Source organism: Perognathus longimembris, chromosome 23 (genome assembly GCF_023159225.1).
Source record: "Perognathus longimembris pacificus isolate PPM17 chromosome 23, ASM2315922v1, whole genome shotgun sequence".
In the NCBI taxonomy this organism is placed as follows: Eukaryota; Metazoa; Chordata; class Mammalia; order Rodentia; family Heteromyidae; genus Perognathus; species Perognathus longimembris.
In genome coordinates this window covers 11,095,705-11,109,370 of record NC_063183.1, presented here as the reverse complement: position 1 = coordinate 11,109,370, position 13,666 = coordinate 11,095,705, and the positions used below count along the sequence as shown (strand labels likewise).

The 13,666-nt window shown below is 46.9% G+C and overlaps 1 protein-coding gene across 2 annotated transcripts in view; it reads right to left on the bottom strand.

Moving 5' to 3' along the window:
- Txndc11 (thioredoxin domain containing 11) overlaps window positions 1-12,381 on the bottom strand; it is a 49,385-nt gene extending 37,004 nt beyond the window's left edge. The window contains exons 1-3 of one of the 2 annotated variants that reach the window (XM_048333254.1): window positions 12,006-12,381; window positions 6,455-6,671; window positions 1,494-1,591 (exon numbers count right to left, since the gene is read on the bottom strand). In XM_048333254.1, coding sequence (XP_048189211.1) covers window positions 1,494-1,591; window positions 6,455-6,671; window positions 12,006-12,256 — 566 coding nt within the window. In that variant the 5' untranslated portion in view covers window positions 12,257-12,381. Of the gene's footprint in view, window positions 1-1,493; window positions 1,592-6,454; window positions 6,672-12,005 lie in introns of those variants that run through there. The other variant, XM_048333255.1, reaches the window with a different exon arrangement.
- Window positions 12,382-13,666: the final 1,285 nt, after the last annotated feature.

The following is a 13,666-nucleotide window of genomic DNA, read 5'->3' as shown; positions in this document are numbered from 1 at the left end:
GTAGAAAGAATTGCTTTATTGCAACAAAAAAAAGTCTTCCTTTTCCTTAGGACTTGAGGGGGAGGGGCTGATGATCCAGTACTACTCATGACACCACTACCATTCAGTTGTCCTCCTAAGCTAGTCAGATTCTTGCCTGGTTCTCAATAGCCTCCCAGACCAATCTGAAACAGTGCATGGCTGTCTCCATCTTCAAATACAGCCAAATGAACTGAAGGAAGGGGGTATGAAACCCAGTAAATCTGTAGCATTACTTCCTCTACATAGAAGGCTTATGGTTAATAGTAACAATAGCCAGAGCACAGTAAAGAATTTTATTCATACTTGGTTATAAAGACACATAAGATAAACACAATTGTCCATTGTGCACTGCAGGATGATAGCAAAGGAACCGTGTGAAAAAAATAAGCCAGCATTCCACATGCATAGCTGGAACTCAAGAAGTAAGGCCACAAATTAGCTCCGTTTGAAAAGCACCATTATCACTACCAATCCTATCAACCACTAACAAATTTTAATTTCAAGAAAAAAAGTCAGGGCTGGGGATATAGCCTAGTAGCAAGAGTGCCTGCCTCGGATACACGAGGCCCTAGGTTCGATTCCCCACAACCACATATACAGAAAAACGGCCAGAAGCGGCGCTGTGGCTCAAGTGGCAGAGTGCTAGCCTTGAGCGGGAAGAAGCCAGGGACAGTGCTCAGGCCCTGAGTCCAAGGCCCACGACTGGCCAAAAAAAAAAAAAAAAAAAAAAGAAAAAGAAAAAAAGTCAGAACTTGATGCAGCTGCTTACACTGTAATCTTAGCTACTTAGGAGGTAGATCTGAAGTATCAAAGTTTCAGACTAACCTGGACAAAAAGTTAATGAGACCCTCCTAAACCAATAAGCGGCTGGGTGCAGTGGCATGCACTTGGTACCCCAGTTATATGGAAGTAGAAACAGGAGGGAGGATTATATATTAGTTTAGGTCAGCCTGGACATATATGTGAGACCCTATTCAAAAAAGCAACTAAACCAAAAAGGGCTGGGTGCTGTGGCTTAAGTGGTAGAGCACCTGCTTAATAAGTACAAGGTCCTAAGTTCAAACTTCAGAAGAACCTAAAAGAAAAAAACAGAAAAGTATCTGGTAGCTTGCTTTGTAAGCCATACAACAGAGTGGCACTGTGGCTCAAAGTGGTAGAGCAAAGTAGTAGAGCTCGTTTTCCTTGAGCAAAAGAGCTCAGGGACAGTACCCAGGTCATGAGTTTAATTCCCACAACTAACAAAAGTAATAAATAAATAAATAAAATAAAGTAAATAAATAAATAGGGCATAGATATGTACATCCAAAGGAGAAAATAAAACAAAACACAATGATTACATATGGTTGTAAATGCTTTTGTGTTATTTATTAATTTACTTATTTGTGCGTCTTTGTGTCTCCCACAGTGCACCGCTAGTACTTTCTTGGGAGGGTGACGGGAGGTGGAGCTGGAAGCCCCAGGGCAGCTCTTACCTGCGGTGATAGAGATGTATGACAGGAAAGTAGAAGAAGTGCTTCTGTTTTCTGCATTTTCCCTGGTTCCACCAACAGTTAACTGCCACAAACAACACCTGCAAGGCCAAGTAAGGTTTCAGAAGACTGAAAAACAACCCAACAGTTACCAGACTGAAAGATGAAAGAATAAAAATGGAACCAGTCCTCGCAATGAAACAGAAAGTATATTTTTAAAAATCTGTTTCAAGCATCTGCCACTAAAATAAAAAAGACAGACTTCTCCAGTGTTAGCTAGGATTTGGAGTCTGGCCCAAGAGGAAATGACTTGCCTTGGATTTTGAAGTGAATGAGTGCCAAGGAGTTTGTCTTAAGCATAAATACTTAGAAGGAAATAAGCAGGGCACCAGGGCCTCACACCTATAATCCTAGCTACTTAGGAGGTTAAGGTTTGAGAATCAGAGTTTGAAGCTAGCCCAGGCAGGAAAGTCTGTGTGAAGTTTATCTCAAATTAACCACCAGAAAGCCAGAAGTAGAGTTGTGGCTCAAGTTAACAGAGTATCAGACTGGAGTGAAAAAGCTAAGTCCAGAGTCCAAGCCCTGAGATCAAGCCAAAATACTGGCACAAAAAGAAAAGAAAAAGATGTGGGAAATGTCACAGGCTGGGGATGTAGCTCAGCAGTACAGTGCTTGCCCAGAATGGGTGAACACCTGGGTATGATTCCCTGTATTGCAGGTGGGGGGAGGTGTCTTTTGATTGTCAAATTGAGTGTCTGACAATAAAATAGAAAATGTATGTTACTGCCAATAAAACACTCAATGCCATAGGAATAAATGATTACTTTTAAAGCTAATGAGTTAACTAATGACTTAAGCTAGATTCCAAATTTTAGTTCATACTGAACAATAAAAAGGGCAGGGATATAGCTCAGTGGTAGAGTGCTTGCCTAGCAGACAAGGACTTGGGCTTGTTCCCCAGCTATGCCAAAAAAAAAAAAAAAGTGAAAACATGGATTAAATGCACACTTATAAATAGATGCCAAAGCTGTGTCCTGATGGCTTCAATTCACTTTGAAATTCATCAAAACTAAGCTGGCTTGATAGATGGCTTGGGGTACTCTTGTCACCCTGGGCTGAGGGACGGGCTTGGGGTTCCATTTGCTCTCATTATGAGAGTGGTTGAGGATGATGCAGGGTGTTTAATAACTTCTCTGGCCTCCTCCCAATGGATATCAAGAGCACCCTCTTTCCTGCAGTGACCATCAAAATGTGTCCAGGTAGAGATACATGTCCTGAGGGCATGTCCTGATGGCAGCAAAAATGCCTGTAATGGCTCAGGAATGGTTCAAATAGTACAGTTCTCGGGTTTTCTTGGCAAGCAAACCCCAGGCTACCAAGAAAAAAAAAATGTCTATAGACAACCACCCAGATGGAGGTGCAATGGATAAATACATGACAAATTCACACACCAAATGTTAGCAGAATTTAGATGGTGAGTAAAGGTAAAATTCTTTCACCTTGGCTGCATGTCTGAGATTTTTCATAACACATAATTAAAAAAAAACCACAAGGATGGGCTATACATGAAAAGCCACCTTCAAATTCTTTATACCACCTACCACAAAACACCATTGTTAGCTGGGCACTCATGTCTCATGCCTGACATCCTAGCTCCTCAAGAGGCTGAAATGTGATGATCATGGTTCTAAGCTAGCCCGGGCCAGAAAGTCTATGGGACTCTTAATCTCCAATTAACCAGCAAAAAAGCTGGAAGTGGAGCTGTGGCTCAAGTGGTAGAGCAGTGCCCATGCCCCAAGTTCAAGCCCCAGGTCCTACATCAAAAACAAAATAAATAGGGCTTGGAATGTGGCTTAGTGGTAGAGTGCTTGCCTAGCACACATGAAGCCCTGGGTTCAATTCCTTAGCACCACATAAACAGAAGAAGCTGGAAGTGGCACTGTGGCTCTAGTGGTAGAGTGCTAGCCTTGATCAAAAAGAAGCCAGGGATAGTACCCAGGCCGAGGCCAAGCCCCAGGACTGGCAAAAACAAACAAACAAACAAACCCACCATTGTTCAAAATTTAGTGGTGAATGTTTAGAAATCCTTTTAGAGTCTAGTTATAAGAAAGGAAAAGCAACACCTTAAGGTTGAAATTTCCTTTTTTCTCAAAAACAAGGCAAACTACCATCTTGCTAATTTTACTAAGTAATATGTTCCAAAAATAAATCTAGTCCTTTTCCCTAGTGAGCACATGGAACAATATGCTCTCAATGTGGAACAAACTGAGAAAACGTTTTTTAAAGAGCCACAACTGCCTGTTGCTATGGGACCTTTAACAACACACCAGCACCCTCCACATCCAAGGCTCTGCTTCAGAAAGCCTGGACAACAAACAGCAGCAGCTTTCAGAGCTGTTGTGAAGAGGAGCAGCACCTGTTGCCATTTCAGTGTCACCACTTAAGAGTGACAGCAAGCTAACATAGTGTACACCTTATCTGACACACAACAGATCACCCTTCCCCACAGGGAGTCAGGGCCTTTGCTCTCCCCACTCACTCACAAAACTGGGAACTGACTGCAAGTGATCCTTCTATGCTTGTACACGCCTGCGAGCCTCCCAGTGCCCAGTCCACGCTGGAAGGACCGACACACTAAGGAATGCAGGGTTGCATTTTACAAGTACTTGGTACATTTTCAGGGTTACAATGGTTAAGGCAGCTTTGCTGGCACTGAGCTGGCACCATTTACACTTCTTGTTTCTTTAAAAAAAAAAAAACAACAGGGCTGGGAATATGGCCTAGTGGCAAGAGTGCTTGCCTCCTACACATGAAGTTCTCGGTTCGATTCCCCAGCACCACATATACGGAAAACGGCCATAAGGGGCGCTGTGGCTCAGGTGGCAGAGTGCTAGCCTTGAGCGGGAAGAAGCCAGGGAAGGTGCTCAGGCCCTGAGTCCAAGGCCCAGGACTGGCCAAAAAAACAAAACAAAACAAAAACAAACAAAAAAAAAACCCAACAACTGAGAGTTCCACACAAACTTTTGCAAGTCAGGGGCTAGCAGAGCTCCTCAGATCAGTGCCTCTCAGCAGGACCTCTGATAACTGTGGTGCCTTCTGCTTGTTGTTATGGTGGGGGGGAAGCCACAGGGCATGTGCAAGACCCTGGCAGATGTCCTGCAAAACTCAAGCTGCTCAGGACAGAGAACGGCCATCTGCATCCCCTTATTGTAGTTCTAAATGGCTTCCAGACACAGGTGCTGGGGAAAACCCAATGTGTCATGATCCAGACCCAGATATAGACCCTCCTTCCAATTACAGAGGAACCCAAGGCACGGAGGTTGTGTTCACTGAATCCTCTGGTGTGAACAGGGCAGAGAGCAAGTGCTTTGTCTGGCCCACAGCCTACAGGGAGCCTGTGGTAAGTCATCAGTTTACATGACTAACTGTCCCTGTCCATGGCTCTGCATGGAGGTAAAAGGACTCACTTTGCCTGTGCGTTTTTGCACGTCCTTATCCCCACCACTTTTTCATTATGATCAGTGCACTAGATGATTTTGAAATTACATGTGTGAGGAAATTTCATCACCTACTCAAGCCAAAAAAGGGACTCGTTTTCTAAAGGATAACTGGGATCTACTGAATAACAAGGGATTTTTTTTTTTTTTTTTTTTTTTTGGTCCTGGGGCTTGAACTCAGGGCTTGAATGCTGTCCCTAAGTTGTTTTTGCTCAAGGATAGCGCTCTACCACTTGAGCCACACTGCACTTCTGACTTTCTTTTTTTTGTAGTTTAGTGGAGATAAAAGTTTCACAGAGGCTGGGGATATGGCCTAGTGGCAAGAGTGCTTGCCTCGTATACGTGAGGCTCTAGGTTCAATTCCCCAGCACCACATATACAAAAAAAAATGGCCAGAAGTGGTGCTGTGGCTCAAGAGGCAGAGTGCTAGCCTTGAGCAAAAAGAAGCCAGGGGTGCTCAGGCCCTGAGTCCAAGCCCCAGGACTGGCCAAAAAAAAAAGTTTCACAGACTTTCCTGCCCAGGCATGCTTTGAACTGTGATCCTCAGATCTTGGCCTCCGAGTAGCTAGGATTACAGGAGTGAGCCACCAGCACCTGGCTGAAGGGATTCACTTTGTCAATCTCTCCTAGTCCAAGGTGGCATTCATTACAAAGCTGTTGAATATCATTCTGGACTATGTATTAAAAAAGATCAGGGCTGGGGATATAGCCTAGTGGCAAGAGTGCCTGCCTCGGATACACGAGGCCCTAGGTTTGATTCCCCAGCACCACATATACAGAAAACGGCCAGAAGGGGCGCTGTGGCTCAAGTGGCAGAGTGCTAGCCTTGAGCGGGAAGAAGCCAGGGACAGTGCTCAGGCCCTGAGTCCAAGGCCCAGGACTGGCCAAAAAAAAAAAAAAAAAAAAAAGATCAGCCTTGGGCTGGGGATATAGCCTAGTGGCAAGAGTGCCTGCCTCGGATACATGAGGCCCTAGGTTCGATTCCCCAGCACCACATATACAGAAAACGGCCAGAAGCGGCGCTGTGGCTCAAGTGGCAGAGTGCTAGCCTTGAGCGGGAAGAAGCCAGGGACAATGCTCAGGCCCTGAGTCCAAGGCCCAGGACTGGCCAAAAAAAAAAAAAAAAAGATCAGCCTTGTTACAATGTAGTCTTCTCACACATACATTTCTACATAATGCCCCTAACTAGCAAATATCAACTGGCCATGCAAGGACTGGGATTTTCAGTCCCCCTACTTCCTCTGCAACACTGGAACCAGACCAGCATCACAGGATGGGCACTGGCCCACTGGAAATGTACAACTTTCTCTCTCTCTTGACTCTACTATACCATCACAGCTAGAATCCCTGTTTCTCCCCTAGAGCTCTCCTAGGCCAAACTGATGGGCGGGCAAGGTGTCTGTATGGGACATTTTCCCCTACACCCAGGCTTAACCATTAGCTCCTTGGGCAGAAAGTGAACATTACCTGGTCTGAAAGCTGGCTTGCTGCATGCTCAATTTCCGCTCTGGCGGCAATGGACTGGCCACACCACGGGGCGTAGAAGAACAGCAGCACCACCTCTGAGTCCTGGCGAGCGTGCTCTGCATAGTCCAGCTGCCCCTGGAAGAGGTCAAGGACTGGAGACCTCGAGGAGAAAAAGCTGACAGGTGGCTTTGCTGGTATTATCACATCTTTTGCTCGACTAAAAAAGAGGAAACACAACAGTTTTAATCTTCTAACAATGACAGCCTTAATCTTCTACCACAACAATCCAACAACACTTTGTGTGAAAGGAAAATGAAAGTCGTGTTCACTCAGGAGGCAGAGATCAGAAAGAAGGATCACAGTTTGAGGCCAGCCAGGGCAAACAGTTTATGAGACTCCCATCTCAACCAAGAGCTGGGCATGGTGATGTACATGTAGCCTGTCATCCCAGCTAGGTGGGAAGCACAAATAGGAGGACTGTAGCCCAGATTAACCCAGGCATTAAATCTGAGAATAATTATTTGCAAAATAACTAAAGCAAGAAGGGGAAGAGGTGTGGCTCCAAGTGGTAAAATGCCTTCCTGGTAAGTAGGAAACACCTAAAAAAGGAATATCCTATGCTAAGGTGACATTAGCCAGGCTAATGTAGATGTGAGAACTTCCACGGTGACTGGTGTGAAAGCAGTGGACACCAGAGCCAACTAAAGTCTCACCTCCTACACCCACGGCTCCATCCTCACTACCTTACCCCCACAGGAGCCACTCATCTCCAAGTCATGAAGCTCAACAGCTCTTGTGCACAGTAAGGGGAAAGAGCCTTCAGGCCACAAGAGAGGGATTTCTAAGGGAAATGCTGCAGTGGACTCAACTATGGGGCAGCAGTAAGTTTATTAGGTAAACTGACAGCTATCTAACTTACCCAGGGCACTCAGACCAAACAACAGCTCAGCAATAACACACCTTTCTCCCTACTCATCAAAATCCACAGGGTAAGGAAGTAACAGCAGTCACCTACTTAACTGGAAAGCAGACTTCCAGAACTCCTGAGGTACTGAACAAACAGAAGGGACAGAGTGACTGCAACCTTCCCACTGAAACCGCTTTGGGCAAGGGCAGTGACCCACCAAATTAAAATGAACCTGACAAATACCCTGAGCTTGTCCCACAAATGCACTCCCCAGCATGAAGCCTTTAGAGCAGCTTAGTAAGGAGACAAAGGACATATACTAGACTAGCCTGGCACCAGTGTTTCACACCTGTAATCCTAGCTACACAGGAGGCTGAGATTTGAGGATTGTAGTTCAAAGCCAGCCTGTACAAGGAAGTCTGTAAGACTCTTATCTCCAATCAACCACCAGAAAACCAGAAGTGGCAGTGTGGCTCAAGTGGTAGAGCACTAGCCTTGAGCTGAAGAGCTCAGGGACTGTGACCAGGCCCAAAGGTCAAGCGCCATGAGGAACAACAACAAAATACTAGACTAACTCAAAAGAAGGTGGAGAGAGAGAATCAAGAATCAAGAGAAGATCAAAACCTAGAAGGTGCCAGTGGCAAGACTTAAACCACATGAACTGTAATGGGAAGAAACATGTACACTGAGAGGAAGAGACAGCCAGACCCAGGTGTAAGTTATCTAAGAGAGACATGAGCCAGGTGCTGGTGGCTCAAGCCTCCCTAGCTACTTAGGAGGCTGAGATCTGAGGATCACAGTTCGAAGTCAACTCAGACAAGAAAATCTATGAGACTCTTAGCTACACTAAACTACCAAAAGGTTGGAAGGGGAGCTGTAGCTTAAGTGGCAGAGCTCTAGCCTTGAGCACAAAAAGCTCAAGGACAGCGCCTAGGCCCAGAGACACAGAAGCATAAGGACCAGAAAAGACACACCATGTTCACAGTACACCAGGCTCTGGGCATCCCTCATTGGCCCAAAGGATAAGCTGAGGCTTCCTTATTCTTCTAAGTTCAACAGTATTCCCAAACAGATAACAAACAAAAGCCTCCTTATACATACCATAACTTGGACAAGTTTCAAAGGAAACAGGGAGGGGGGGGGGAGGGACGGACTACAAAGGCACTATAGCATACAGACAAAATTATTTTATTGCATTTGGGTCTAGAGGTGTGGTTCAAGTAGTAGAGCACCTGCCTAGGCCCCTGAGCTCAAACTCTAGTACTATAATAAAGAACAGTCCAAGACAAAAGAAATTTTAAGAATATGATAGCATTTATTTAAAATCTCCCAACAGGCAAAGTGCTAAAAACAGCAAATCTACTTAATTGTTGAAACTAATATGTGGGGCTGGGATGTTGCTCAATGGCAAAGCGCCTTGCAAGTGCAAGGTCCTAGGTTCAATCCCTAGTACCAAAAAAGAAAAATACAGTTAAAACAAAACAAAACAACATAAAAAAGAAACTAACATGTGAACTGCTCAGTCCATGCTGTGAGAATATTCTCACAGCTGAACATCCTAATCAATCATTGAAAAATCTTAGTCCCTAGCCTGTAATTCTAGCTATTCAGGAGGCTGAGATACAAAGATAATTCAAAGCTAGCCCAGGAAAACAAATCCAATTAAATATCCAAATAAATCAGCAATTAATCTCCAATTTACAAGCAAAAAGCTGGAAGGGGAGCTGTGGCTCAAGTGGTAGGGTACCAGCCTTGAGCAGAAAAACTAAAGGACAGCACCTAGGCCTTGAGTTCAAACCCCACTATCAGTACAAAAAAAAAATTAGGTAATGAGGCTGCAGCAGCTAGCACTCAACCCTGTCAAAGTGTCACCTTCCTCAGAGATGAAGAGAACTACCAATAAAGACACTGAATGTGGTTTAGTGGTAGAGTGCCTGCCTAGCATGCATGAAGCCCTGGGTTCGATTCCTCAGTACCACATAAACAGAAAAAGCTGGAAGTGGCGCTGTGGTGCTAGCCTTGAGCAAAAGATGCTCAGGGGCAGTGCTCAGGCCCTGAGTTCAAGCTCCAGGACTGGGGAAAGAAAAAGACACTCAATGGTCACAACGATGTAACAAGGTCTCAAGAAGTTTTTTGCCTGGGCTGGCCTTGAATCAGAGATCCTCCCCACTCTCAGCCTCCCAAGTAGACAGGGTTACAGGTATGAGAAACCCTGGTATCCAGCTTTTAAGATTTTAAAATAAGAAAAGGTGTAGAAATGTTAGTGCCAGTTGTTCAGCAATAAAGTAGTGTCTTGACACCATGCTATCAAAAAAGACCTATATTAATGTGAGTCTAATAAAAAAAAAGACTGTCATATCTGCCAGTAGCAGCACAGAAAAACAATGAGTAAACAAATGCCATGCACAGCCTCATTTTCCTCAGCAGAAGCGGGTAAGGACCTTGCCCTGACAATCTAGAAACCAGATTTACACTCTTTCTTCTTCCTGAAGTCTCAAGGACTCTCCCATCTACTACGTCAAACTAAATGGCCTCTGATCAACAATTAATATTATTTCTACAGCTGAGCAAATCAGTGTAAATATATGACCTTCCTTCCTAATTTGAACCCAAAGGCCAACTTGCAATATCCTAGCTGCTAAATACTTGGTATATCTTTCTTGTGGAGGACAATGATAAAGAGCAAGGTTAAGAGTATAGGTCCTGGGCTGGGAATGTGGCTTAGTGATAAGAGTGCTTGCCTTGGATGCATGAAACCCTAGGTTCAATTCCTCAGTATCACATAAAGGAGGGAGGGGGGTGGAGGTGATGTTATGGCTCAAGTGGTAAAGTGCTAGCCTTGAGCAAAAATGAAGTTAAGGGATAGTGCCCAGGCCCTGAATTCAAACCTCAGGGGCTGACCAAAAGGAAAAAAAAAAGAGTGTAGGTCCTGATAATAAATTCAAACTCCAACTGTATCACTTAATAGGTGGGTGTGATTAGCGGGCAGGTTTCCTAAGATGACCAAGCCTTGACTGTTTCATCTATAAAGTGGGAAAAATTACAGTATATCCAGACATTTTTACAAACTGTAAGAACTAAATGATATCCTTACCAGGCTCTTATGTAGATGTTAAATGAGCAAATTCATTGATGGGAACACTAGTTCCCAAGCAGGCACTTTTGTCTGCCAGGAGCTGAGCAGTGTCTGGAGACATTTCAGGATACCACATCTGGCATGTGTGCTATTGATATCCAGTGGGCACAGCCAGGGATAGTACTGAGCACCAGAGAATGCACAGGACAGCCCTCTAAAACACAGTTACCTGTCCCCAAAGATCAGTAGTACCAGAGACTGAGAAACTTGCTGACAGTTTAGCATCTGGCACAAGACAAGTTGCTCTCTTTCCACTCCAATCCCCAACCCTCTGACACCTCTTTGACAATAGGAGCCACATATTACGCTTAATAAACTCAGAAATGTCCTCAGGTGAAATCTCCCTGTTGGCTGTCAAAAGGAAATTTCAGGGGCAACAGAGATTTCATAGCCTGATAGCTGAAAAGATAACTCTTGAGGCAGACATAGTTGGTCACACCAGTAAATCCTTATGGCTCAGAAGGCTAAGAGCTGAAGACTGAAGCCGGTAGAGTGGCAAAATCCATATGATTTTTATCTCCAATTAATCACCAAAAAGCCAGAAGTAGAGAGGTGTGATTCAAGTGGCAGAGCAACGATTGAAAAACCTCAGGGATGGCTCCCAGGCCTTGAGTTCAAGCTCCAATACCCGCACATAAAATAAATAAATAAATAAAACAAAACAAACAAAAAAAAAAAAAACAAGAAGAAGAAAAGGAGATTCTCTGGAGCTCAGGGAGGCCAGAAATTCAGCAGAAATAGAAAAAGGGCGCTGAGGTTCCATTCTTCCTTGCTTAATGAACCCCAGCCTACTCACCCAGGCCCCTTTTCCAACTGCTGGAAAACAAGCCAGGCCTGAGCTCAGGGCTCCGGACTTTTTCCCCCTTCCGATCCACTTCCCCAGGTCGTCCCAGGGCTGACCCCTTCCTCTCTTGCCTAAGCTTCCGAGGTCACTTCCTGAGGAAGGCCTTTCGGTCCTACTTCCAAGCCCTCGGGTCCCTGCAGGGCACTTAGGAAGCCCTTTAAACTCAGGCTGCCTCTACTTGTCTCCTGTAATATCGCACGCACTGAAATAGCCACCAAAAACATTTGGGACTTCGGTCATCGCTGATAACCATTATTAGTAGCTTCCTGAGGCTCTCCGGCGTCTGGAAATCGCTATACTGGAAACTTAGGGGAAAGGAATGAGTGAAACACGAGGGTCCGCCAGCCTCGGCAGAGATGACAGGTGCACCGCCCGAGTCCTCAATAGCTGAGAAGCAGCTCAAGCACCTGGTTCCAGCTCCCTCGATAAGAACGTGGGGAAAGGGGGCGCGGGGCAGCTCCCCGAAGCCACACGGAAGACCACGGTGGCGGGCCTACTGGGTCACACCTCCCGCTCCAGGCAAGGTCAGGCCGCAACCCCCGGTCCTCGCCACGCCGGACGTCCAGGCTGCTCCGCGCGGCGGGCCCGGGGTGCGGTGTGCGGGGCGCCGGGGCGCCGGGGGAGCAGAACCGCGGGCCGGGGAGTGCTGACCGCCGGGCCTCACCTGCAGGTGAACTTGAGGGCCAGGAGCAGCGCGCAGCCGAGCGCCACCGCCCCGCAGAGCAGCTCGGGCCGCCGGCGCGCCATGAGGGAGGCGCCGCGGAGCCCGCGGCGGAGCCGGCCCTCCGAGGACGCTGGGGCCGGGCTGAGGGAGCCGGAGCCCGCGGGGCCGCCGCCGCCGCCACCGCCACCACCCGCGTCCTCGGCGTCGTCGCTGCTGCTGCTGCCGCCGTCGCGGCCTCCGCATTCCGACATTACATGCTCCCCGTCGCCGGCTTTATACCGCCGCCGCAGCCGCCGCCTCGGGCCCAGGGGCCCGGCCCGGCCCGTCGCTCCCCAATCCCGCAGCCCGCCGAGCCCGCTAACCCGAACACTACACGTCAGCCGCGGCGAGGTGGCGCCCCGCCCCGGGGACGCCGGCCCCGCCCACGAAGCTTGCGCAGCCGCAGACTCTGCACCAGAAACCACGCCCTCCTGGAAACCACGCCCCCGCCCACAGAGTCTGCGCGAACGCTCACGCTACTCTAGGCCGCGTCATCCTCTGGTAGGCCCCGCCCCGTCCCACGGAGTCTGAGCGGACCCGGCATTCGTCCATGGCTCCGCCCCCCCCTCCCCAGTCTGCGCTGGCGGGATGGTGTTGGTGTGAATCCCTAGCACGGCCTGCGGGACTGTGCTGGAGTCCCTGCTCTTCCCGTGGAGTGATAAAAGCAAGCCGCTCACCGGTTCAGAGCACAGGGTGACTGGTTTAAAAAACAAAAAAGCACCTCAAGATTTAAAAGTCAATTTAGAGCCGTTGCATTCTGAAAATAAATACACTATAAAATAAAATTAGTGGCTGAGAATATGGCCTAGTAGTAAAGTGCTCGTCTGGTATACATGAAGCCCTGGGTTCGATTCCTCAGCACCACATATACAGAAAAAAGCAGGAAGTGGCGCTGTGGCTCAAGTAGTAGAGTGCTAGCCTTGAGCCAAAAGAAGCAAGGTATGGTGCTCAGGCCCTGAGTTCAAGACCCAGGACTGAAGTAGAGTGGGGGTTCTTATAAGGCAAACATCACAGACAAACTTGCCACACGCAGGTGACCAATGAAGATACAACACTTACAGAGCATGCTAGGCCACACGAAGGTGGCCAATAGAGTTACAGTCTGTCTCATAATATCTATTTGAACTAACCTATCATTCTAGTTAGAATTGATGCATGGATTTGGCGGGGCTCACATGGTGCAGGTGGATAGCCTACCCAAGGGTGGGCACAGGTTCCCTTGAAGCTCCCAGGCCTCAGGTGGTCAATTTACATAACTTAACATAATAAAGGGGAGCTTCCCTGAACAGGGTGGGGAGAGCTTTGTGGAGATGGAGTTGGCTTCTTCTTATCTGAGCTGGAGTCAATCTGAAGTCCCTCCACAGTTAATGATAGCACTGGCCAGATCTGACTTCCCTATTACAGGACTGCAAAAAACAAAACAAACAAACAAACAAAAACCCACACAAAAAATCCCACCACCATCTGCCGGGAAGCTGGTAATGAGTTTCAGAGGCTGGATATTGGAAGGTTTTTATTACTCAAGCTAGTAGAACCAGACAAGGAAAGTTCATTCAAGCAAAGAGTATCTATCCTCTGACTCATGCTATATTTTATGCTACTATCTGTGCATGATGGGCCTG